The 27,805-nt window shown below is 34.9% G+C and overlaps 1 protein-coding gene across 1 annotated transcript; it reads left to right on the top strand.

Moving 5' to 3' along the window:
- On the top strand, positions 1 to 27,779 carry USP53 (ubiquitin specific peptidase 53). The gene is given in 24 exon segments (XM_032186387.1): positions 1 to 373; positions 2,715 to 2,807; positions 6,631 to 6,663; positions 6,665 to 6,746; positions 6,749 to 6,765; positions 7,213 to 7,308; positions 7,310 to 7,327; positions 7,416 to 7,498; positions 7,814 to 7,862; positions 7,864 to 7,920; positions 8,740 to 8,775; positions 8,777 to 8,819; positions 8,822 to 8,868; positions 9,389 to 9,449; positions 9,452 to 9,565; positions 10,042 to 10,212; positions 11,023 to 11,172; positions 12,248 to 12,270; positions 12,273 to 12,393; positions 12,629 to 12,668; positions 12,670 to 13,359; positions 16,733 to 16,806; positions 22,785 to 22,884; positions 23,689 to 27,779. Coding segments are annotated over 24 exon segments (3,327 nt in total). The 5' UTR covers positions 1 to 229; the 3' UTR covers positions 24,674 to 27,779.
- The last annotated feature ends 26 nt before the right edge of the window (positions 27,780 to 27,805 follow it).

The following is a 27,805-nucleotide window of genomic DNA, read 5'->3' as shown; positions in this document are numbered from 1 at the left end:
TTGAAAACTTTTGTGTGGTTATATTTTAACTGACAGACTGATCCTGATAGATTGCTGACAGCTGCTCCTGGAATAAGGACTTAAACCCCTCAGTGGTTACTGTTACACAGGGTTGAATGGAATGTCATGACTTTACAGCGATTCTCTTAGGACCTTCTTCTTTGCCTTGCACCCATCATATCCTTAAATATTTAAGTGTAAATAGTGCAATTATAAACTCTGGAAAATAATGGCATGGGTGAAATTTTTAAGGAAACCTGGGGGTAACCTTGGAAAAGTTTATCAGCCTGGAAGTATATTGTCCCTGGCCCCGACAAAAGGTTTATTAAATGAACCAGGACAAAACAGCTGCTTTCTAAATAGTGCTGTTCAGGTAAGAAAATTTTTTGATTTATTAAGTAGTTCTCATTTTGTTGCAGCTTAGATGATCATAGCAGGGAAAGGGTTCTCTTGGAAATGCTGTTTTTATTACTTGTATTGCAGTATGTGCATTCTACAGAAAAATACACCATGTTTTTCAGTGGTGTTAAATTCAGTTCTCAATTTATTAAACATTTTAATGATGCTAATTGAGACAGAATGTTATGGCTTTCTGGAATTGACTTTCCTGTAAAAGGTGGCTATCACAGAAAAAAGACAATGGTGGAAATAACTTTTATTTAGAATTTGATTTCAAGAAATTGAATGTGAATGTTAAATATGTAATTCTGCCAAAAATGACAGCATGTTATATTGTTTGCATACATTAAGAATAACAGTAAAACTTTCTTTTCATATTTGACGGCTTAATACTCATAACTTTAAAACTTAGTGTTTGAATTCTAAAACCAACATTTGTTAAATGTAGTGTTTTTATAACCTACCAAATTTACATTTTTTTTTAAAAGTACAGCAGTCAGTCCTACTACATGTGTTGAATAGGGTACTATTTTTATTGAAATCCTGTTTTCTCAGAATTAGTACATGAAATTGTGTTACTGGGGCATATCAGAAGATGCACATGCAGTTGAAAGCTTTGTTTCTAATTTTAGGAAAGCCTTATGGAATTAGTAGAGCAGGAGATACAACTGATACCAAAGAAATATGACTTAAGTATCTTTTTACTCTATATGCATATCTATTACAGGTCAAATTCTTGCAAGTATTGCCTATGTACTGTTCTGTGAATAATTGAAAAAAGCATTGCCTGTTTAGATCTTAAGTATAGTTTAATAGTACAGTGATATTAGCATTATAAAAGTTGGTCTTTTACAAGCCTATTTGTGACAGAGAATATGGGGATATAATTAATTCTGTGACAAAACAGTGCTTTCCTTTCCAGTTTTTCTTCAAGTTAGAATACTAGCAGTAGTTTAGTTTTAGGACTTTTTAAATCAAAAAAATAAAAGTTTTTTTTTAAAGATGTGCAAATAGAGGGTATAAGAGTATATTTTGTTGTAATGCTTAGATTTTGGCCCTCGTTGTTTGCAAATTGTACAGAATTATTTGCCAAACTGGCAGAGGCCTTAATAGATGCATAGACTTCCCTTAAAAAAAAAAAAAAGGCGAAAAAAACATCCAACAACAAAAATAAATCTTAAAAATGGTCTGGATATGAACACAGGAGGTGAGATATGCACATGCCATACAAATATGGTATCTAAATAGGTTTAAAACAAAAACGTACAATAGGCTCTGTAGAATGAGTTTGCTGCATTGGATTTAATGAGAACAGCATGACCTATATTCTTCTTTAGTTTTGGTAGTTTCCCCAAGGGTGCCCTGAAATTAAACCCTAAGTCATTTTTAGTTATGCTTTCAGACAGTCCTAGTATTTTACATCATACTGCTGTTTATCACATGGTGGGTGATGATTGGTGACTGCCCTTTTAAAAGGAGGAATGTGTTCCTTTCTTTCCTCTCCTTTGTTCAACCTTCAGAACTGAGGTTCTAACATTCCTTTTCAAAAATATCCTAATTCATTTTAGCATTTATATTTATAGATAGATATTTTTCTTCTGGATTTGTAACTGTTGTGTTACAGTGTCTCTCAAGAACTCATTTTTATGCATTTATTTTTTTATGGCAACTTTGTGAACTACTGCAGTGATTGTGCAACTAAGACACTAGATACTGAAAGCAGTATAGTGTGACTAAATTGACATTACCTTTGTATACAGTAGCTACACAAATAAAAGGTAGAAACTTGCAACTGATAAAGCACCAGTGGATTATCTTGATCTGTGGAGAAACAAATGTATTTCAGTGTTAGTTTTAGTAAGAGAGCAAAATGAAATGCTGTTCACATTTTACCTAGCAATTCAGTTTCTGTGTATTCATCTCTTTTGTTTTAAAGAAATCACAGAAGAGGGAGAGAGGAAAAATGAGACCCCATAGCTTTCTTCCTCTTATGTAAAGCCATAAGATACACTACTGCAATCTCTGTACACAATTAAGCTTACTTCTCGTTTCCTAAAGAGCATTTCCAACACCAAGTATACTGCAGTTGTTTCGAAAGTTTAAAAATGAGATCTACATTTTATACAAGAGTTGTGAATGCAAACCCTCCACAATTTACTAAGCTAATGGAAAAGGATCATAATTTATCAGTCTTGGTGCTCATGTTGTAAATGTTATGTAAAATCAGGAGGAAAAAAAGGAAATCTAGTGCATGTTATTGTATTAGATGTAGAGCTTTCAAAATGAGTTACTTATTTTCTGTGCATCTTTTATAGGTTTTATGGCAACTTGACATATTTCGACGAAGTTTGAGAGGTTTAACTGGACATGTGTGCCAGGGAGATGCGTGCATATTTTGTGCTTTAAAGGTAAATGATGAATAAAAATTTTAGAACAAAGCATTATGCATTTCTCCCTATACGTCTTAAATGAGGGAGACAATTCTACTGAGATGATAATTTAATGTCCTTATCGTTTTTATGTCTAATAAGAATGTCTCGTTTTTGTGATTGAATCATACTTGTATGTCCTTTTAAGGACATTTGTAACAAATGTTTGTAACATATTTTATATTATAGGAGAAATATTACAGTACACAAATTTGCAGTCTGATTAAGCATACAACTATTGTCTGTTTTAAGACAGTATAACCTAATTGAAAATTTCTAGCAAACCTTGTAGAGATCTGTTATTTTTCTGTCTACGTACAAATGCTTTTGTTCTTTAATTCAGTGTTTGAATACAATAACATTGACTGATAACGTCTCAGGATTTTTTTCTACTGAGTAGTTGATGGTAACTGTACAGGACTTAATTGTTTAGCTTGTAGGTAGTGAAAGGTAGGCAGAGGTACTAGAACTTTAAAGAATGCTGGTAACATTTTAGAATTGTAAAAGTATGTCAGATCTGCAAGTCTTAACCAGCACACAAAACTTGTACTTCAGTTTTGTAAGTCATCTGAAGTCCAGAAACAAATGAGTTCTGTTAGGTTCTTGCTATTTCTGCTGCAATGGTATTTGGCTGCCTTCAGTTACCAGGGAAGAACTGTAAACATTGTATCTCATGTTCCATTGGGATAAAATTCCCAATGAAAAATGCATAGGAGTTTTTGTTTGCTCGTTCTTTTAGTAATATGTACTTTCTACTTTTACAGACAAAAAAGATGGTTTGGGTTTCTGTATAGTTATATACAGAACCAAGAATCACTTGTATGGAGAGAGCTGAAAGGGTCAACACTATTTAAAAATGAAATTAATCAAGGAAGTGGTTTTTGGCTATACTAAATTGTAGGCAGGGATAAGCCAAGTATTTGTCAGGTGTTTCCAGTTAGAGTTTATTCACAGGGCGTTTTACAGACCAAACTTTGGTCCTGAATAAACATTTTGAGGCAAGAAGTATTTGCAGTGACATTTAGTCTTTCAGGAGGTGTATAATCTATGTATTCTGTGTATTTTTTTTTTTTCAAACCATTTTAGTGTTTATCATGATTGTGATATAGCACAGCTGATCTCTCCACTGTTCTCTCTTTTCCCAAATATAGCTTTCCTAGAAGTGTCGTTTTACTTCTTTGTTTAAAATGTTTCATTTTAAAAAGCAAACAAGATGAAGTAGGTTTAGATGCAACTACCCATATTCAGACCAGCTTCCTGAGGCTTTTTCCCAACCTTTTTACAAGCTTTTAACTCCACAGAACTTAATGGGGCTTTCTGTTTTACCAGGGTTTTCGTGCATATTATATGTTCTTCTGTGTGCTGGACACTTGGTCTTATTACTACATGAAGTCCAAACCATAACTCGGCACATCTCTCTTTTTAGATAAAATCTTTAGATATAGTCTTTTAGTGTTGTGTGTGCAAGAACATCTGATGTGATAATCTACAGTAAGATTTGTGTCCTATCCCTTTTGATTTGACCCATATTACACATTAAGTGCTGGTCATATATTGTCTTGTTCAATGATGCATTGGAACTACCTTTCAGAAACTCAGAGGGATTGAATGGTGGCAATTTCTGGAATGTATGTATACTACAATGTAATCACATTGCTAAAATCATAGTAAAAATATTGTAGCAGTTTTAAGTTGCTCATAAACATGAAGATACCACTTAATGTCAAGTTGCGAATGAACATAAGTAATGAGTTGGAATGTGCCAATGGTGAATTTGTGAAGACCAGCTGTTTTTTTCTAAGCTAAACTTGCCATTTGCTGTACCTTAATACCCTTTTTCTTTGTAATTACTGGGGCTCCAGTACAAAGTGAAATAGGTTTTGCATCACTTTAAGTTACCTCCCAAAACAACACCCTAGCTTTAGCTCCTCTGTAAGGCTACTGCAATTTAGGACGTGATTTTCTTTATTCTTTCAAGTATCTGCTCTTGAAGGTTTGATTACTCCCATAATGCATCTTCTTGTGCCGTTTTTCTAAATGGCTTTCAAAACCTGAATATTTTGCATTGGTTTGACTGTCATGTCTTTCTATTTTGATAAGTTCCCAACAACAATGATAAGCCATATTGCTGCCCGTTCTGTAATTGGTTAGAATTGAATTGGTCATTGTTTTAATGACATAATTGCATTCTTTATAGCTGTATGGCCAGTAGCCTAGGTATTGAACCAGAAACACCACTGTGGTTAACTCATTTGGAAGTATCTGTCCTCAGTCATTATGTGCACTACTGGTTTTGCTTTCTTGGCTTATTAAAGATACTGGCTGAGTGATTCTGTTTGTTCTGCGTTCTGAACCTGGGGCATTTTTATATTCATGTGGTGTATGTGCTGGATGAGGATGCATTTCAGCAACCTGTCTGTGTTTTTTTTAATGGTTCGGGGCTATTTTAACCCTTCTTATTCAAAAATAAGAAAGTGTTTTGTCTGTTGTATTTTTTTACCCTTTCCAAAAGGAATTTGACACTTCCTCCCCATATAAGTGCATTCTATGGTTTGATGGCTTTTTCTGAGCCTATGGTGTAAACTAGTAAGTTTACTAGCTAAGCCAGTAAGTTCTGTTTTACTCTGTTCAACTCTTTTTTAAAAATATTGGTGTTCTGTGTGTTAAATATGATAATATTTTTTTTTTCCTGGGGACTGCTGGAGTGGGTTTTAGAACATGGAGGCTGCTATAATGTTTTTAGGCATGAGAAGGAAGTTTTAAGTATTTGACAGGCACTTATACTGGAATGCATCATGTTTAAAATGCTACTTTATTAGCACTGAAACTTTGTATGTCTGTTGCTTCTTTGCCTTCTGTACGACAGATTTATGTTTTAACCTAGGAGGCTGATGTGAAGAATGAATATCCTTATTTATATTTTACGTGACTTCTCCCAATGTGCTTTGTTTCTCTTCTTTTTTTCTCAGAAGTTTGACTTCAGAGAATTTTGAGAGTGGAATACACCCTTAAATGTCTGCAAATGTTTTCTCATCCACTTAGTGGCTTTTAACTTCCAGTTCTTTTAAAATCAACCTTCCTTACTTGCTAAATAATGAGGTCACTTACGTGCATATCTGCCCAAAAGAAAAGTAATAGCCAACTGTCTCTTCTGGGAAACAAAGAAAAAATCAAATGCAGTTTATTTTCATGTTTTTGAACTACAAATATTGACCCATTTTCTTGTCTTACCATATACACTGGTTGAGTAGATAGCTGATTTAATAGCAAGGATTTTCAGCATTCTGTATAATGGGAGTTTTTTTTGCATATCCATCATTTTAATAAAGATACGATCCTGTCTGAAGTAGTAATGTAAATGTGTTATTTAATAAGTGATATATGTTAAACTAAAATTATATTGTGCCCCTAAGAAATACATTCCATCTATAAAGATGAGATACTTAAGCGTGAACCACTATTCCAGTGGCAAAATTAAAAAAGCTGCATAATTACAGACCAAAGTTTTGTGATGCGTTGGGAGCGGAAGGGCTTGCTTTTTGCATTTTTATATGCTTTGTGTTTTCTTCCTACTGATCAGAGTTCCGTTTGGTAGCTTAACTTTTTATAATTGAACAAGTAATGGTGAGGAACATGGAACTTGGAGTAACTTTAAGGGAAAGTAGTCATTTGTAAAATTTTAATGTATTTATGTTTTTTATATTTGCTGTTAGCATGCTGCTTAAGAACTGATCTGTTTGAATAGAACTGCAGTGCATAGTTAAGTGGCTAATTAAGCTGAGTAATCCATATTTCTTCCTAGGCAATATTTTCACAATTTCAACACAGTCGAGAGAAAAGCACTCCCATCGGATAATATGAGACATGCCCTGGCGGAAAGTTTTAAAGATGAACAGCGTTTCCAGGCTTGGATTCAGGATGAGCAGCAGAATGTTTTGTGAGTATTCTTTACAATAGCCAAGTAGGATTATGTTAGCTTTATAGAAAGGATGCCAACCTGGCTTATTGTTTTGGTAAAATTTAGACTCAAGATAGGATACAAGTAGCATAATACTGCTGATCTGTTTATGTCAATTTATGGAGACACCCACAGTAAGTAGTAATGTGAGCTGGAGTAATCTTGCATTTGTTCCATACTTTCTTTCCTAACTCTGTGCCTCGACAGAGGGGTGTGTGAAATACTACAAGGGGTGAGTGAGGGATAAGGAACTCTCAATTATTCCCAGAAGTTTTTTGGATCTTCAGTGTGAATAGGATGGAATTAAGTACATGTTAAACTTGTAGGTTGCCTGTTGGAGCCAAGAGGAGTAGTTGCTGGAGTATTGACTGGAATATTGCTTATATATTCTGACTTCATCAGTTTGTTTTTGTTGTTTCTTTTTAGGAAAATATCCTTGAGAGGATTCATTTTCACCTAGTGCCAAACAGTGACACAGATATGTGCACTTCAAAATCCTGTATTTCTCATCAGAAGTTTGCCTATGACACTGTATGAACAGGTCAGAGTAATACTTGTTTTGCTTTAACAAATACTTTGTTTCTGCTGTCAAGGAGTAAGTAAAAACAAAAGGATTTTTATTTTTGTAGTGTGTATGCCGCAGTTGTGGAGCATCATCAGACCCATTGCCTTTTACGGAATTTGTGCGTTATATTTCTACAACGGCCCTGTGGTAAGGGGTTTTATTCTGTGTATTTGTCTAATTTGTCTAATACACTCCCAGTAATATGCTAGAAAAATGCTGTAAGTTAAAAGTGAATTCTTTGAGATAGTGTCCCAAAGTAACATTTGGATTTCAAAAACAAGATGTAGGGCGAGTTTGACAAAAGTATACATTGCTACTGTTTGTACCTATGAATCTTTTCCTGTTATGCAAAAGATCAGTGAGACTTGGCAGAATCGTTTATTCTTAAATGGAAAAATAACTGTGGAACTCCTTTCTTTTTATATGTATATATATATATATATTTTTTTTTTTTTTTTACAGTAATGAAGTAGAAAGAATGATGGAGAGGCATGAGCGTCTCAAGCCAGAAAATGTTTGCAGAATTGCTGCAGGCAGCAAATACTGCTGATGACTACAGAAAGTGTCCTGTAAGTAAACAAAGATGTTCCGTGACGTTCGTTAATATATAATGGAGAACTCTTTAGGATGTTAAATCAGGCTGAAGTATTCCTCTAAAAGCCGGATTCCTTCTGGCCACTTTAGTGCCATCTAGCTTAGGGAAAGATTGCCTTTAAGTTTAATTCTATTGCTGCAGTTACAGATAAACTTTGTACTGGATGTGTAAGTAGCTGGTTAGAAAGTTGAGTTATTAGGCCTATACTTCACTCTGTGTTAAATATACAGCTAGGTACTTCTGATTAGTCTGAATGGGTGTATTGTTTGAATGAAGCACCTTTCGTTCATATATACTGAGAGCTTGAGAAACTTGTCTTTAATTGGAATAATGTTTGTACTTTTATCACCAAAAAAAGTCTCCATTAGCTTATTCTGCTTCATCCTTCTCTCTTCAAATGATGCTTTATTCAATACTATTAATCTGGGAATCATCAAGAAGGGAATAAGAAAGTATAGAAATAACCTTAAATTCCTGGGTATGAGTAACAAAATCATGATGGTGACTTGCATGTTTAGAAACTTCTATTTTAGGGTTGATGACTGGATGTAGAAGTTTAATTGTAGCCTTCATCAGTGTTTATGTTATTTACTTTAAAAGCATAAAAAAAAGTGATGATGAAGAATTTTTTACCTGTAAATTGTTAGAAAACAAAAATCAGTAATTCAATTTGAGGAATTCGAATAAGTTGTTTTTTTTGTTTTGCCTAGTAACTCAACAAGGAAACCTAGAGGTTTCTTTTAACATATTTGTTTTCCTTGTCACCACGCTTTTTTTTTTTCCCTTCTTCTAGAGTAACTGTGGTCAAAAAATAAAAATTCGTCGTGTTCTTACTGAATTGCCCTGAAATTGTGACAATTGGTTTAGTCTGGGATCAGAGCACTCTGACCTGACAGAAGAGGTTATGCGGAATCTGGCAAACACAACTTCATCTTCCTGGGGGTATCTGACCTAAAACTATTTTTTTTTATTCTAGAATTTAATTTTATATAAATCTATGTAAATACAAATATATGGCATATATGCCATATGTGTAAGTAATATATGTATTTAAAAATCAAAATCAGCACAATTTTAACTTCAAAATTTATGGCTAACATTCTGTATAATGTGCGGCCTAATGTAGTTTTTCGTGGAGAGGAAAAAGCCTTGTCAGAAGTGTTGGCCTTACACCTACGTGTGAAGAGGAATACAGATAAATTCCTAGTTGAAAAATTTACGAATATCATACTCAATTTGAAATTTGTAGAATTAATCCAGAATTACCATTTTGCCCTAACAGCTATGTAAAAAAAAAAAAAGTTAAAATAGACCTATTAGGAGCAAAGATCATTATTAATGAAAAACTGAATAATGCAACAGGATATTTAATTCTAATTGTCTTGGTGGAGTGCCAGTAGTTGACCTGAAATCAAGTGTAAGTGTGTTACATGCTTTTAAAATATTTAATATTTTTACAGCTCTTCTATAGGGTTACAGATGAAAATGCCAAAAATAGCGAACTTTTCTTGTGGGAATGATTTGCTACACAAGCCGACATTACTGTGCCTTTGCCTTTCACACCAAGAGTTGCAAATGGGTGCTGTTCGACGATGCTAATGTAAAGAGGTAAATATGCTGTTTTTACTGCTACCAAATTAGTGATCTTCAGTTTTCTAGGAATGCATTCTTCTGTCACAACACTTAAACAAGTCAAATGAATGTCTTTTTTTTTTTTTTTTAAAAAAAAAAACAAACTGTTTTTGAACCTTTAGTTTACTAAATCAGTTTCACAAATGAATTATAGAATTAACTTCACCACTTAAAAATGCGAGATACTTCATGATGTTAATGCACATCCTGTCTACTTTTGAACTTTTCATTCTTTTTATGAAAGACTTAACACTGCAAATATAGTCATCAGTAATTGATGTTCTGGCTGTTAGCCAGTGTAATACTGGTTCTAGATTCCTTGCCACAATTTACATAAACTTATGCTACAGTGTTGAATCTTAACGTACCTTTAAAATTAGGACATGGTTACTTGCTGTTGATTGAATATTCTTTCTATAATTCTCTTTGATGGCTTTTGATACAAAAAGATATTTTTTCTTAGATCGGAACAAATGGAAAGATGTGGTCTCCAGGTGCATTCGATGTCACTTTCAGCCATTGTTGCTATTTTATGCTAACCCTGATGGCACAGCTGTATCTCCAGAAGATGCTCCGAAGCAGATTATTCACTGGTCTCCAAACAAAGTTAGTAGGAGGAAATGGGAAGACTTAGGTAATTCGTTTTTTTAATAATGATATAAACTAAGAGGAATTATGAAATGAGGATTATAAGGGAGGGGGTAATGGATTAGCTGATTTTGTTCTTAAACACTTTTATCAGTAATTATCTAAAGGGTCTCAAAGAAAAAATACTAGTATACATACTTAATACTGGAAACTGTCTGTTTTGTCTGTTATGGGAATACAAATTGAGACACATGGATAAGGAGTGGATTTTTTATTGAAGATAAGTCATTACTAAAGTTATGTGTAAAATAGTTCTTTCAGAAGAAAATCTAGTATATTTGTATATGCAAATTGTTCTTAAGCATGTATTGGTACATTTAAATACTGCTTAAAATATTATTATTTAAAACTCATCCATCATCTTTTTAAAATACTGCTTAAAAAATGCTTTTTATAGCATTTTACCAGAGCTTAATGCAAATACAGAGAGATATTTGGAGTTGTGTGTTACCATATGTGTATGCACATGCACTTTTTCTAAACTTTAAATATAACATACAAGTAATATAAAAGGCCAATTGAATTTGACATGTATCCTCTTTACATAATAAGTCGCAATAGGACATGCACTGCTTCAGGGAAGGAGTGGAGCCTATTCTACTGCAGCCTGCCATTATAAATATGGCAGGATACAAGATATTACAAAACCTTACTGCCTAGCATATTGAACTGTGGTGGGTTGCTTGTTTCTTTTTGTTTTCTTAATCCTAAGTTAAGAATTCAGTTTTGAATTTACAGATTGGAAGATTTAAATTAGGAAGCCTGTAATTCTAAAGACAGATATGTTGTTTGTTAGGGTTTGAGAAGCATTCTGCTCCTAAGTCAGACCACTTGAAAGAGAATGGAATTGGAGACTCTGCTAGTCAAAGGAGTAATAAAAAACTTCAGCCAGATAATTCAGCCTTCAGCAGAAGCCACATTCAGGCTAGTGGTGGTAGAGGTCCAGGTATGTACCTTCCCTCCCCTCCCCCAACCCCAATACGTGGGTTATTATGAAATATTTATGCTGGTGCCATAAACTACCCCCTCATTCTTCCTGTACTAAAGTGCTGCTTGAGGCCTGCATCCTTTTCTCAAACAACTTCATACTTTCCAGTCATATTGTCAGTTAAAAGCCCATTAGAAAGTTTAAACTGATTTGATCTGGTGGAGCATGTGGCTCTGCAAATCATTGGCTGTTTGGGGGAACACTGTTTCCCAACAGTATTGTGATGTGCAGTATTATTTTTAATCCTGTATATTAACTGATGGTTATACTGGGGGGGGGAAATACTTATTTATTATTATTTTTAAAAGGCACATTTAACGTTAATTTATGATCTATTCTGTCAGTAAACCAGACTTCCAAAACCAACCAACCAAAAAAGCTTTAAGTAGCAATACTGGGGAGTGACTGCTGTCTCATGTGTCTGTGCATTTGCTACAAACTTCCCATACTGGGAGAGATGTTGGCTCCTCTTACTTGAGAGATGTTTCCCTCTGTCTTTTCTTTCAATGTTGAATGCTAAACCTTTTCAAACTTGAGAATGCACATCTCGATAACTCTTTTTTTGATGAGGCGATGACCCAAAAGGGGAGGAATTTGTTGTCCTTAAGCAGTGACTACTGTTTCTTAAGAATAGAACTTCCCATTTAGACAAGATTAAACTTGGATTAATTTTGTAGTATAGTTCATAAAAGTTGAGGTAAACAGTACATGCTTTGAAAATGGCTTGAGTATTCAGTCTTAATAAGACATTCCTATAAGACATGCCTTTAAGACATGCCTGAGGGTAATGCTGCTTTGGTTGCTTTCATTAGCTCTGTTTAGTGGACTGCTTGGAGATACCTGTATGCTCATACCTGTGCTATACATCTTCTGTTTTCCTAAGAATCTGTGGTTTATAATTCATTAATCTTTTAACTAGTGCTAATTATAAAATATAAATGTTATGATCATACATGCAAATACAATTGTGTATTTTGATCATGAATAAGTTTTTATTAATGATAATTGACAAAAATATATATATTTTTTGCAGCTAAGTTAGTTAACAATGATCAAAAAGGACAGGCATAAAGGACATATCCAGAGAGTGTGCTCAGAAAGCTGCTGATATGAAAAACTTCTCATCTTTACGAAAAGATGCTGACAGAGGACCAAGAAAAGAGTCTGGGAGACAAAGAGGTACACTTTAAAAATATGACCAGAGAATCAATGGTTTAGACAGGTTTTAGCACCAAGATTTTTTTTCCGTCATTCTTCAGTTTGCATTGTTCTGAAACATGCAGTGAATTTGTTGAGATAATAGAAGAAAAAATATATACTGTAATTAATATTTGTTATGTTATTTTTGTAAGTAAAATTATTTGTGAGAACTTTAATGCAGCTTTTTTTTTTTCTCCCTCTTTCTTCTTACCAGATTTAACCGGGGAAGATCGTTCCTATTTTAAGTCAGGATCTCTCCGGTGGGAATGGACTTAGACAATGCACTGATCAGCGCATATACAGCAGTCAGGGGAGAGGACCGTATAAGCATGACAGCGCACCTCACCAAGCAAAGCTTTCTGTACCGGTGCTTGGAACAAATAAAACGGAAGCTTTTACAGCTGGGGAGAAACCAGTGGTTAGGACCCGGACTGATGGTGTCACTGGCTATGACACAGACTGCAGTCAAGACTCTAGAGACAAAGGAAGTATCATCAGCAGCAGAAGCAGAAGTAAAGGCTGGAAACCCATGCGGGAGACGCTAAATGTAGACAGCATTTTCAGTGAGACTGAGAAGAAACAGCATAGCCCGAAGCACAAGGCAACTGCGAACAGTAAGTCTAAACATGAAAAAGAACGGAGCTTTAACCATTGGCCAAAAGAGAACCAAATCCAGAAATGTTTAATGACTATATACGAAGATGAAACAAAACAGGATACAGGAAGTAGAAGCTCTTTGGATTCAGAGGGGAAAGGCAACGCTGAAAAAAATCAAAGGCTTTGCAGAGAGAAAATCCATGGTGATAACTGGCAGATCCAGAGGACAGAATCTGGTTATGAAAGCAGTGATCATATCAGCAATGGATCTGCAAATCCAGACTCTCCTGTTACTGAAGGAATCAATCCAGCTGAGGTCAAGAATGTTAAAGACAGCACTTCCTGCAGGTAATGCTAGTTCTCGTAAGAACTTACATAGATTGTACAGAAAAATAAATTATGTTCATGAGTGTTTCATATACAGTCAAGTAAGTATACTTTTGGAACTTCATACTTTTATGCTATGTATGTGGAAACTAGCAATATATCTAGAAATATGAGTGCAGTTGTGAGTCTTGTCTTATCTTAACTCTGAGGCAGCAACAGTATTCAGTTCTGTTTGGAAGGTGCTGAGCCAGAGCTTTGAAGCCCTGCTGAGGGGCAGGGTGTGTTAATTTCAAATAATTGCTACAATTCTTTAACTACAGGGGTTTCAAGCTGCAGGTAACTTGCCACCTGCAGTGGAATACAACTGTCTATACAAATCATATCTGTAATAGTTGTATGGACAGGCCCCTTAGTGAAAAGATTGGAATGGCAGTACATGATGCTTGTGTATTGTTTCTAGTCATTGTTCTGAAATTGAGATTTTTTAGAACACCTAGGGTATATATTGGTCACTTGATAATTGGTTGAGATGTTTGAAATCTTTGAGAAGTGTAAAATTACTAAAACTGGCTTAAAAAAAAGAATGGTTAGCAGCCAAATTTTAGTGAACTTTCTAAGAATCGCAGTAACAAGTATGCTGTCCAAAGAGGTTTTGGAGTCTCCCATCTGCAGAGAAGCTCCTAACCCAGCTGAATGTGGTCCTGAGCAGTGCCTGTTCTGGCTGACCCTGCTCAAGCAGGGGGTTGGACTAGATGATCTCCTGAGCTCCCTTCCAACTTAAATGATTCTATGGTGCTGTGAGATAAAGTTGTCAACCTTCTGCATACAGTTTTCTGCACTGTGTGTCTTAAACTGTATGTGGAAATTAATTCCTACTAGAATCTATATATTCTTATTCTAAATTTTGTTTATATCCATAAAATGGAAAAGCGCAGTTATTAGACCAAACATATTCACAAATGATTGCTAGATTTGAGCATGATTTGGACACGTGTTTTCATCTGACTTTTCTTTTCTTACTGGGGAAGGGAGTGGCAGGTACAAAGAACAAAACTGCTCTGACCTCTCTAAGTAGAGATGCAAAATTTAAAATGTATTTCATAAAGCATGTAGAAAGATATCAAAGCAAAATTTTGATTTAAAACATTCAGAATTCACCTTCTGGGTGAAATAAAATGTCTCTGATTATTTTGGCACTTCAAGAAAGCAAAAACAATCATTTGCTTAGTTCTCAGTTTCCCAAGGAATTATTTTATTTGGCATACAGAAGTTATAAAAAAGGCCCAAAGAAATGGACATACCAAGACAGGACCAAAGGTTCATCTAGAGTTCTTTCAGTCTGCACTGGTAGCCAGCAGCAGGTGCTTATGGAAAGAGTAAAGAGGATAATAATGGTTGTATTTTGGAGCTGTATTCTTCTGACCCTAGTGTACTTGGCTGTTTTTATGGACTTTCCAAACAGGAGACTGAGACTACGGTATCCAGTTCCAATTAAAACACTTTTATTCCATGCCTTTATCTTTCCTTTCTCTGTTCCTCTCTCTGCTCCTGTACCTCCCAACCAACTAAGCAAAACTGCACCATGCAAAACCCTTATGGGCTTTATTTGAATAATGATATGAATAAATATGAATATTTGAATAATGATACAAATAAATGCACGTACACTCCCTTTAAACCATGTTTAGAATTGTGGTGTCTATAGTTGCCTTGAACAGTGATTTCTACAGTTTAACCATGTTTTTTTTTTAAAAGCCCTTCAATAGGTAACTTAATGAGATGACCAAATACTCCTTGTATCTTTTTTGAGAGACTTTTGTAAATGTAAATAACTTGATTCATTAGGAATCTGCTTACACTGCTGTTTAACCTTTTGTCAAAGAAAAAATATACTTTATCTAAATACACATGATTTCTTGTGACTTTCCAATTTTATTGGGTGACCAGTAAAACTTTAGACCAATAAAATCTTCCGAAAGATTTATGTGATTGGTGTATAGAAATGACTGGCAGTACCAGTACCAGAATCCAAAGGAATTACTTGAATTACTTGACAAGGTGGAAAAAAATGACTTCTGTTTTCCTGCGTTTTTAGGTTCTTTCTGCCTTTTTCTTTCACTGTTTTTCTTACTTTCCTGTCCTTTCAATAACAAGAGTCTTTTATAGCAAAGTTGCCACCATGTATCTTCTCTGCTTTACTTTGGAAGAAGGAAGGAAATAGCAGGGTGTTTGTCAGCTCCCTGTCAGGGTTGGTAAGGCACACTTTTTGCTTAACTAGAACAGCAAAAGTTAATAACTCTCCTGAATTTTCCTCTTGCATCTGCAACTGTAATCTTCTGGTTTTCTTTCCAGTTTGAGGAAAAAGTGAGAGACCAAGTAGCGATATCAATTTTATTGCTGCAACAAAGTATGAATATAAAAGCAATAAATAGCAAAAATAATGCATAGCAAAATGTGAAACTAGGAAAACGGACGAGATGGAATGTTAGCTAACAAGTTTCACGTGTTTAAAATGTTGAGGGATTTCTGCACTGATTCAAGCTTCTCATAAATGCTGCTGCATAGGTGTTTTCACTTTGAAATAATCAAAGTGTAACCTACTAGCACTGAAAATCTGTTTTGGACATGGGTGATAGTGATGATAAATTGGAATAGACTACCACACTGGTAGTTTTCTTTTGCTGCACTAAGTGGTAATTACTGGGGGGAAAAAAAATCAAATAAATGGAATTGTGTGTCATCTGTTCTGCTTGAAAATCACTCTAGAAAAATGATATTCAAAACAGTTGTGTTTTCTCAGTTGTGATCTCTGTTAGTATGCACTCTTTAAAAATTTTATGAAGCTTTTTTTGTTTATAGTGAGGAAAAAGTGCAGTTTGTATTCCTTTCTCACTAGTGACACATCTCTGTTAAGTTGTTGATAGCTTTGGAAATCAACTGTCTTTATTAAGCAGACCACGGTGATACTACACAACAAATTGTCTTGATTATTTCTGTGTTGTGCAGTGGACATCCTGCTCCTCTACAGTGGGGCTGGGATGAGTGGGCATGTGCAATCTCCAGAACAAACTGGGATACACCAGCCCCATGAACTGTATGTTTTTCAACTGTCCACGTTAAAGGATGCAGTTCATCCTAAATTCATCTGCGTCACTGCGGCCTGTCATGCATGTTAGGTGTGTTAAAAGTATTCAAGTGCCACCTTCACTATTACCTTCACTATTTTATGTATCTTCTGTAAAGTGTTTTAGTCAGAAATGTGGCAGTAAAGATAACAAGCGCCAAAATTACACACAGGCAAAATTTTTATGCTTGTATGCATTCAAGGAAGTAATGTTTGTGATCACATGGCAGTAGTTGAACCTTTCAAATTATGTGTGTGTTTATTTTACAGTGAGCAGAACTTGTCAACCAAAAAAGCTGAAAATGTGTTACATTCCGTATCCCAGCAGAACAGAAACTTTTATGGTAAGAATTTTAACTTGTATAAAGAATAAGAAGCTTTCTAGAAATAATTTACATATACCAATATTGCAATACTAACATACTGATATCACATAAGAGATGGATAGATTTCTGATTTTTTTTTTTTATTTTATAATGTTGCTGCAAGTTTGTCCTGATATTTCATAAAAGTGAAAAATGTATAAAAGTTATCATTTTAATGGCAACACATAATGTTGTTTGTACCTACGTCAAGAAAGGCATGGAGTTGGTGGCTGTTTTGTGCCAGTGTGTAACTTCTGGCTGGTGTAGGTTCTTTGTACAAGCACCAGAAACACAAGTTTTTACCAGTACTTGTGATTTTTGGATGACATTATGCTGGCATTCACTTCACTGCCTTTAATCAGTATTTTCTTTTTAATCCAATGCAAATGGTTAAATGTGAATCCTAATGTACCCCCCCCCCCCCCCCCCCCCCCCCAAAAAAAAAGACAAAATTAAATGCAGTCCTTCTGTCCATTCCCCGTGTCTTCCCCCCCAAAAAAAACACTTCTATGAATATTCATAGTGGATACTAAGGAAGATTTTTTTTTAAATGTCTGGGTATGCTGTGGTACCCTTTCTCTTCCTTCAGATAAGAAGCAATATCAGGAAGAAACAACTTGTAATAAGGAAATCTACTTCCTTTTACATACTAATATGTCTGCTGGGTTTTTATAAATGCCGTGGCATATAAATATTATAGGTCAGCATGAGGCCAGCCAAAATCATTATCTACTGTTGCTGGAACAATGGAATAGTGCTCGTACAAAGAGGTGCAATAAATATTAAGGCACTTCCCCAGGAAACGTTGATTTTTTTTTTATAGGTATCATACTCCTTTTCAAAGAATTGTATACTACAGATTCTTCTAAGACTTAAATTTGAGAGAGGTGATGGATATGCCATACCACATTGTTATTCCAATTACTTTTTGGTTGTAAAAAGAGAACTGATTTGGTGTTTTTTCTTTTTCTTGTTTTTTTTTTTTTTTTTTTTCCTTTTCATTTTGACAAAAACAAAAGCCCTCAAACCCAATTTTGCATGGAATGCAAAGATCTAATTTTGTATGATATTTTTTCTACTGTAGTTTTTGTAGTATAACTGTTTTTATCATTACTAATGGAAAAAAGTATATAAACACTGGGGTAGCAAAGAAGGAAAAAAAGCCACTACTGAAAATATAAAAAAGACTGTCAGAATGAGAAATAGTTGGGTTCAAACAGTGTTCCAATTTATTGCTAAGTATTCCCTAGAGATTACTGTGTACTGTACTTGATTATATTTAAAATTTTGATCATGTTACAAATACTTCTTCAAAACTGGTACCTATTCCAAGTGATCCTCACAGTCATCATAAAACATAATTGTCATAAAGCATTGGTGTAAAATTCCCATCTTTCCAGCAATTCTGTTTCACTAACTAGTTTCATAACAAAACCATATGTAATTCTAAATTAAATGTGAAGTTTTCACGTGTGCGAGTTTTGGAAAACCACTTTTACTGTAAAAGATAAATGGGCTGAAAATAAATCTGAATAATTTGATTATGTACATGGCCAAGGTTAAGATTTAGACATAGGTTTTTTGCTTGTGTAAAAAGTGTCAGAACACCTTTAGGAAAAAGAGTAGTAGTCATTTACAGGTACCAGTTGTACTGCCTTATGTTATGGTTCTGAATATCGTGACCACGACTAGAACTGGTAGGTAAATACCATATAGATTCCTAGAAAATGGTACTTCAACAAGGAAATATCTAGTCCTTTCTGAGAGAGGAACAAAACATAAGAAATGTTTGTTAGGTGCTCCTGGCAACTTGAAAAAAATAACTTATTGTCTCTTCTTGGGAAAATAACCTTGAACTTTTAATTATGCCCACTGTTTGCATAACTGTGCTTTGCCAGTTCCCGATTTTAACAGGAGCTGAATGAGGCTACTGTTCAGTGGTTCAGGAATTCTGTCCTTGACTTACAAAAATAAACTTATTGTTAGAACATTTTAAAGATAGTAACGTATCACACAGTGGTTATGTAGATCAAATGGCTGCTTCTTTCACTACTAGTAAGCAGTAGATAACTTGCGCTAAAGCAAGTGTCCCACATGGCCAGCAATTAAACCTAGAAGCTGTATTTTCTAGATTTTATTTTTTTCAAAGTTCAGAGTACTTTTTGAACTATCCCTTCAGTCAAATAAAATGGTAATTCAAATGGGGTGAATGCTGATTGGGAAAAAAAAAAAAAAAAAAATGTGCTCAGCATCAATGCCTTAAGTTAATAATTCGTTCCATTTGAAAACACTTGCATCGCATTGCAGAGTGGTGTTTTAATATTGTAAATCCAGAGCTTTTTCTGTTAGTAGTTGTTGATCTCACTAGTATGAGACAATTTCAACCAAAATCTTGAATCATTCGGAAGCTCTTGTGAATATGGAAACAACCCCCAGACTGCCTTTAATTCTTTGTGACTTCAGAAAACCATACTTCTGAAAAAAAAAAAAAACACACGTATCATCCTAGGAAAAACATACAGTAATATTTAAAATGTGCTTCTAAAGGAAAATCCAGTTGTTAACCTTTCTGCTGCTGTAAGTCTTTATGTCTATTTTGTTTGAAGAACTGAGTAGTGAATTGAAGCATCCAGCTACTTACTTTCCTTAATGCAAACCAGAAACAAACAAATGTCTTTCTGGAGTGTCTATAAATGACAGATGAAAGACAAACAAAAACCCTCGGAATGAAATCCTAAACTTTGAAGGTTTCCAAAGGCAGTCAAATAACCCTCAAAGGTTGAAATTTTAAGTGCTCTCATTTCTGTTGTTCACTTTATGAATATAAGAAGTTTGAAATTTAAAATAAACAAAGCAAAGGTTAAGGTTTAGATTTTAAAACAAAGACCCAATAAACTTGATAGGAAGGGCAGATCATAATGAAGGGAGGATAACAGTTGATAGTCATCTGGTAACAGTTGTTTCACTTCAGAACTTACTTAAGCTCTCGCATGTGCAAGTATTAAAAAAAAAAAAAAAAAAAGTAAAACTGTATTTTCATTTTGCCTGGATGTTAAGAGCCAAGGAAAAAAAAAAATCTGCTAAGAAGTATATAATAAAAGTTTTACAACTGCATGTTGTTCTAAAAGGAGAGTTTATTCAATAAAATTATTTTTTAAAGATTTTCTTAAAATACAGTATTTTTAAACAAATTATAATGTGTTTACCTTCTTTTCTGGAACAGTTTTTGTTCCACATCTCCAAAGCTTCCAGTAAGTTCATCTGTGATTTCAATTGAACACAGAAAAATGTCCGTGTGCAGGGAGAAGAATTTACCACAGGACATTCTCACTGGCAACTTAAAAAAAAATAAAAAAAAAAAATAAAACAACAAAAAACACTCATCAGGAAATCAAAACTACAGGAAACTTGCAGCTAAAACATTAGTAAGAATTTGATTTTTTTTTTTTTAATGTACAGAAATTGGGCATTGCAGATTTGTGCAAATGTTCTGTATATGTAAATTAAGTCATTATAGGAAAAAAACTTTTGCTTTACTTGTTGGCTATAGAATGGGTATTAATCTTTTTACAAATCTAGATTGGCTATTCAGCTGTGAAAATAGCTGTTGATAAATCTTTTAAGATTGGCTTGTATTTGAGAAACCAGAGCTACCTTTACTTATTGGTAAGCTGCTTGTGACCTGTTGATAAGGTTGTCAGTCTGCAGCTGAGCACAGTGCTCATGTGTCCCATATTTGGGTTTGCAAAGAATCTGGAGCCAAAATTCCCTATAGAGCCTGCGCCTGGTTTTAACCTTGCATGGATCTCATGTCAGCAGAAGAGAAAATAACACGTCTATTTTTAAGTTAGCTGGAATTCTGAAGACAAATCACCTGGTATTGCTGAGCAGCTTTGGTTGAGTGTGCCATAGGCATGCTGAAGAAACAGTTTACTACCCTTTGCTGCCGCCTCCTGACAGATTTATGATACTGCCTCTTGGAAGGACTTGGTGTGCTAAATTCCTTCAGTTTGGCTTGGAATGCACTTCACATCAGTCGGGTTTTGGAATTAAAGAGCATTTGTACATCTATGGTCAACTTGTATGTGATTTTTAAGTAGGAATGCTCTTGTATAAAAACGTGTATATTCAAAGACTTAAAAACATTAGCTACAGACACGGTTAATCTAGAAAATTATTTGACTAATTTATTCCTAGAGTGTATGCTGAAGACGGGTCTGTGATTAAATACCGAACTGAAATATTCACAGGAATTAATGCGACAGGGCCTGTGTTTTTCTCAGTAAAGTGATTTACAGTTCATTCAAATCTGTAGCAGAATGAAATGTTTTCTATTTGATTACCTCAGTGTTAGTTATCTCTGATGCCATGGCCTGCTGGAGAAGTTTTGAACTTCCTTTCAGGTTAGTCACTTGACCCTTGCCAGTGTCACAAGGGCTCATTCAGTAACCATGTTTTCACATAAGTGTTCTTTCTAGGGTTGTGGTACTGTTTACCATGCTGGAATAGCAAGAATTTTTTTTAGTTTCAAGGCTCGAAGGAAAGCTGTATTGAAGGCTTTGTCTCTTCAGGTATATGCCTTTTTAGCCTCTACAACCTGTGTCTTTGTCAAAGATTTAACTTCTTTAATCTTTTATCTGTTAAAAGATAGGGCAGATACTGACCCTTGAAGTAAATCTCCAGCATTGCCCCAAAGTTTTTAGTTTAGTTCTCCTCTGTTGAGTTTTTGACTCAAGTAAAAAATGAGTTCATGAGTCAAAAGAATGCTTCCAAGACTTTAAAACTGGGGAAAATAAAACATGCAAATAATAATAATAAATATTAAAAAACCCACAACTTATTAAGATTACATCAGTTAAGAATAGATACAAATTTTTATAGCTTTGGCTGATAAGAAGAGGACAGCCTATGTTAGCTAATTTCCAACAGGGTAAATTAGTACTGCCTGCTGAATCAGATCATTCCACTGGAATTCAGGCAGTGTAGGCTGCCTTTTGTGAAGTACATTGCCACTTTTTCTGAAATAAGCAAAGTAGTTGTATGGATATAGTCCATACATTTACAAAATACAACTCTGACTGCAGAGCAGGTGACTGGTTATAATGGACCAATTATTGCATTAGGAAGACTTACAGTAACTGTCTTCCAACAGAAGGACCATTGCTTGTCAGTTGCCAAGAGTGTGTTTTCTTCTGTGTGGTGTCAACATGGATTCTTCAATGCTTCTTTTATTCACTGTTGACTAGGAGCTGCTTTGTTCAGAAATTGTGTATTTTTAGAGAGAAATTCTTTGCTTTTGTCTGTGAATAGAAGGAGCTTCTAGAGTGTGTGTAGTACTGCTGGCCTGAGCACTCTTATGTTGTGTGCTTAGGGCATGTGAGTGAGAATGCTCTCTGTCTGCTTCATATCTCTGCAAACTGTACAGTTATTGTAGGAGAAGTAACAGTTCTAGCATTTTTTAAATGTTTCAAGGATGCATAATGCATTTCTCAAACAAAGAAACAAAACACAAACAAAACCCTACTCTTACAGTATACATTGTAATTTGTTAATAGGTCATGTGAAAATTCAAAAGTAGTAATATATTACAAAATTTATTTTGGATATCTGAATAAAGGTGCTTTCATTAAAAACTATTTTTGAAAATGTATTTGTAATTAGATGACATGTATCTTGAAAATATCTCTATAGGACTTAAACTGTGGACAAAATTGTGATAATTACCTCTTTTCCGGCAACATTTAAAAAAGAGAGAGAACGTTTCCTCCAGATTACTGTGGATGAATATAAGATCTGATCTGTGAAGAATTTTTTTCAAAAATGTTATTTTGACTTCTGTCAGATCTTGACAAGAATTACGTTTCTTGTTTTGTTGTGTTTTGTTTGTGGATAACCTCTAAGAAATCAAAAAAGAGTTGGACTGTATTTTTGCTTTAAAATATTTTTTCCACCCCCAGACTTGAGGAAGGACCCCATCAATTCAGAAGTTAACTACAAACCTCATGTTAATTTCCCAACAGAATTACATTTGCAGGTGCCCAGTCCTCCAGTGAAGAGGTAACTAATACTAATATTAATTTACTATATAGTATTATTTAAAAAAATTAATCTAATGTGATAGTAAACAATATTAAGTATTGTTAAAGTATAGTTAAAAAAGATAAGGTATTAAATCTTTTTGACAGATAATGCCTCTTGCATTTTACATAATTTATAGGGATAAAAGCTTTGCTCTTGGAAAAAAATAATTTTGTTATTTAGTGGATGGAACCAAATAATTTATGTAGTCATCTTACTGGAGCAATGGGTTTTAATATTTTTGTTTTGAATTTGTATTATATAACAAGTATTGGTTAACCAATTTTGTGGTTAATGCAATAACCCAATAAAGTTTTCAGAAGTTTGGCAGGAAGGGGGTATTGTCTGTTTAGAAGCTGCTGCAGTATACCTGTTGTTTCTGATTTGAACTGTAAGTGCTCAGAACCTCTTGAAAATCAAGAATTAAAATGCAAGTTTAGCTCCCCAAAGTAACACCTAGCATTTGAAAAATGGAATTAGCAGCTCAAATCACAAGGGTGCTTAGAAGAAAACCAAATTCATATTTGATACAGTCCTGAATCTTGAAAGAATTTCTTTATTATGACTATTTAATATCCCACAAAGTTTTCTGGGGACAGTGTACCTTTCAAATGAAAGAAGCTCAGAGTGATTTAATGCAACTTTTAATTAAATGGCTTATGTCAGGTCAAGAATACCTAGGCAGTGTTACCAGAGCTGTCACCGTAAAAGTTGCTTGCGTCATTTGTCATTGTTACTCCAGCTTTAATGGATACTTATGTCCTCTGTGTTTTTGTATTTTAGAGCTGAAATGCCTGAGAGTAATAGGAAACTTCTCCCATCATCAACTCTACAGCCAGTTCTTAAAGAGGTGGTGAAGTCAGAAAGTAGGAACAAGGCAAACGAACCAAATTCTTCAGAGTGGCTTAATCCAGACAGGTTTGAGAAGATGAATGTATCGGTATATTGTGCTGATGGCGTACCCCACCCTTATACAGAAAACATCTGTGGAAGGAAGCCAGTCAACAATGATTTTCACTCCTCCTCCCATCCACAGCCTCTTCACACAAGAACGTTTGTTCCCAAGATGGGGTTTTTGGCTTCTGTGCCGCAGAACCCACTGGAAAGGCCCGTTGTGCTGCCCCCTCCCTGTGAGCATGCTGGGCACCCAGTCCGCAGGGCAGATGCTCTTTGGGTGCCAGAAGCGGTTTACCAAAATCTTCCTCCCCCTTTACCTCCAAAGAAATATGCTCTGAATGTTTTGCCAGGATCAGAAAGTAATTCAGCAGCTGATGTAAAAGTGACAGAAGCTTTGCAAAATAACCCATTAAGGCAGGCAGGTACACCTTTGAAGTCTGCATCAGAAGCAAATGTATTTACAAATGAACAAAGGCTCAAAGAGCCATTTCAAGGGAATGAGTTGTTTGTTCATAAACCAGATTCTCCACCTAGCTTATCAGTTAATGACTTTTGGACAGTGTCTGAGAACTTCTTAAAGAAAGGATCTCGTCATATGGGACCAAGTGCTGGCTATGTGGATGGCAATGACAGTGTATCCCTAACAACTTATTTTTCAGTAGACAGTTGTATGACTGACACATACAGGATGAAATATCATCAGAGACCCAAGCTGTATTTTACTGATAGTGGAAGCTTTCACAAAGAAAAGCATCCACCACCAGCTGGAGTAGAACTGAATGCTCCCTACCATGCTACTCATGAGCCCAGGCATCCCACATCCGAGCAAAGGTACAAGGCAAATGTGGAAGGTATACATTGCAGTAGATAGCTATAAAAATAAAAATCTGACTGTTGCATTTCACATAGTCTGTAGACGGGCACAAGCCTTGAATCTCTGTAAGTCGGTACCCAGTTGGCTGTACTTTGCCTAGGAGTTATGACTTTGTACGTGAATATGCAAATAGGTGAGCAGAGGAGAAGAGGTGCTAAACTTCTGGTTCTTCAATTTATTACTGTAGTTGCCTTAATGCTTACCTCTGTTACTTGTCTCATCTTCTACACTTTAGGTTGAAAATGGTCCCTTTAGGTATATGCATTTTACATGAGTGGGATCAACTAGATGTTACTGATTTATTCTTTTCTAAGATTTAAATAGTTGCAGTTTAAAAAGCGTTCCTTCGGACTGTGGTCACTAAATACTTAAACAAAAATGGTAAATGTATTACCGTATATAATGCAGTAAATACAACGGAGCAGTATTTTTCATGACAGGTAGCAGGACGTTGTTTCTTCAGCTGTCTTCTCTGAGAGTCTGTGCTTTCACAAACCTTCAAGTGTCTTTAATACAAGGTCATCCAGAGATTTTCTAACTTTTTAAAAAGCCTTAATAATAATTCTTTACAAACTGTTTTGTTTTGCAAATGGTAGGTAAGATTTTTGAAGGGAATTCAAGTAAATGGCAGTAATGTTATCCTATTAATATACCTGCTCTGTTTGTACACACTTTTGAACTTGCACATTTATGAGATTTGTTCACCCTATAAGCTATATACTTTAACTTAGTCAAATTAAGTTTAACAACATAAGCTACAAACTGGTATAGGAAAATAGGATGCTAATTTTTAAATATGGTTGTATTATACAGCTATCAAATATGCATTTTGGTAAGGTTTTAGAATTACAGAATCGTAAAACAGCCCAGGTTGGAAGCAACCTTTGAAAGATAATCAGGTCCAATGTTTCTTGTGAAAAGGCAGCTTAGATGAGATTATCTAGCATCCTGTCCAACTGAACCTTGAAAACCTCCTATTATTGGTGGCTTTCAGGATGTGATTGGACAGGGTACTAGATAGGTGCCTCCCTATGGAGGTTGTTCCAGCAATTGATTGTTCTCACCGTTAATAAAAAATATCCTAGATCAAGATGAAGTCTTTCTGGGTGCAACTTGTGACCCATTGCCCCTTGTCTTCTCCATGTGGCTCCTTGTGGAGAGTGAGCTTCCATCCTACCTGTAGCCTGTCCTTAAGTACTTTAGGCATATTTGCTGTTTATATCCTGTTCTGATTTATTCTACAGTTGCACACAAAGTCAATGTTGCTATTTATTGAACTTCCTATCTTTTCAGCTTGACATTTTAAGCGATGTTTAATAGGGATCAGTCATAACTTTATTGACATTTTTTTCTGTTTTCGGAACAGTTCTACAAATGGCTAAGTACGGTAATAGCAGGGAAGTCTGACTGAACCTGCAGCTGTTCAGACTAAGGTGGCATGAGAAGAGGTTCCTCTCTCTCTGTTCTAGCACTCTGCCTGCCATTTAGGCAGGTCTGGCATTTACCGTGTCTTTTGCTAACCTGACTTACTTCAGAAATAAAGCAGATTTATTTGGCGTTTTTTTGGTTAGGAAGTTAAATCAGTGCATGGAAGTATTACATGACTGCTGAGGCAAAGCACATGGAGCAGTGAGGATGGGGGAGGAAAGAAGGGTGAACACTATTTTACCCTCCTGGTGAGCCTGAGCGTTAGAAACGACCTCCTGTGTCTTGTATCAGAAGCATCGGCTTAGGCTTCTGTTCCAGTCTGTTGTAACACTGCACAATGTGTAATTTAGAATTAATGCCAGGAAGTCCTGACACGATCTGGAAAAGCCGAACCTTATAATTATTTGTGTTAAACTTAAAATTGGGGTGGTGCTGATGACATCTAAACGTAAATGCCTTTTAGTTAAGAAAATAATGCAAGCAGGTTAAAAATGCATGGTAAACACACTTGATTATGCTTGCACTGTTAGTTCAGAGGCTTTTTTAATGTTTATAAAACTTATGTGAGTTTTAGTGCTTCAACAAAACGTTGAAAATTGTTTATTTAGCGTGATTAACCAAGTTCCACATTTGGTTATTCTTTAAGGTCAGTGTTTTAAACTACTTCTAACTTATACTATAAAACTGGAACATGATGTATGCAACAAACCAGGTATCTTAATCTTATTTTTGTCGTCTTGATCAAAACTTATTGTAGCACTTGGAAAAAAAAAAATCTAGAGTTTATAGTGCAAATAATTATGCATGTTTAGGGTTCCAGCATGGTTGCTGGAAAACAGCAACTTGAAATTATCCTTTTCTAAGCAAATCAGTCGAATAGGGGAAAAAAGCCTTGAACATGTAAGAACTTGGAAGATTCCTTATTGTAGTATTTTTGAAAGATTTCAACTTGTAAATTAATCTTTTCTAGTGTACCTACAGCCATGTTACATAATATACATAGCCAGTTAAGTAAAACTGTCTTCTAATACTTGTGTAAAAAACAAAGATTATGGAATTTGTATATAATGTATAATTTGTAAAAATGTTTGCAAAAATCTTGTATTTGAAATGACAGTATTTTTATGTATAAATAGCACAGCAACAACTGTGAATGATAACAGCTATTTTTAAACACGCGTAACAATGTTCATACTTCTGTACAAAAAGCAATATGAATGCCTATTACTGATGCCAATGAACTTGGTTTCCAGTAAGCACAACTGGTAAACTTATTTTTAAAGTAGCTGCAGTAATTTAGATGTACTTCTGTCTTCTTGCTTTGCTTGAAACAATCTTACCAGACAACTACTTAGGTGACCCATGTTTACCAGGTATTTAATAGTAAACAGACAGCTAATTCAGGCACCTTTGTTTTTATATTTGACTCTGCACTCCATGTATGTATGTAATATTTGCTAATGAATATGTGATAACTTGTTTTGACTTACCTAGGGTGCCTATTTATTTTTTTATAAATGTCCCCTTCTGGCTATAGATTTGTATAAGAGGCTAGATGATTTTTGTAACAGTAAATACATTAACAAGTCTTGTAATTAATATATTTTTCAGTCTTTAGAATTATTTTCTTGCAAATTCTGCTTGTTCAAACTATCAGATTAAAAACTTAAAGTATCTTTGTCTCTGTTCTTTCTGTATGTC

The sequence above is a fragment of the Aythya fuligula genome, chromosome 4, assembly GCF_009819795.1.
Source record: "Aythya fuligula isolate bAytFul2 chromosome 4, bAytFul2.pri, whole genome shotgun sequence".
Taxonomy (NCBI): domain Eukaryota; kingdom Metazoa; phylum Chordata; class Aves; order Anseriformes; family Anatidae; genus Aythya; species Aythya fuligula.
Note: the sequence above shows the minus strand (reverse complement) of the source record. Positions and strands in the feature narration are given on the sequence as shown.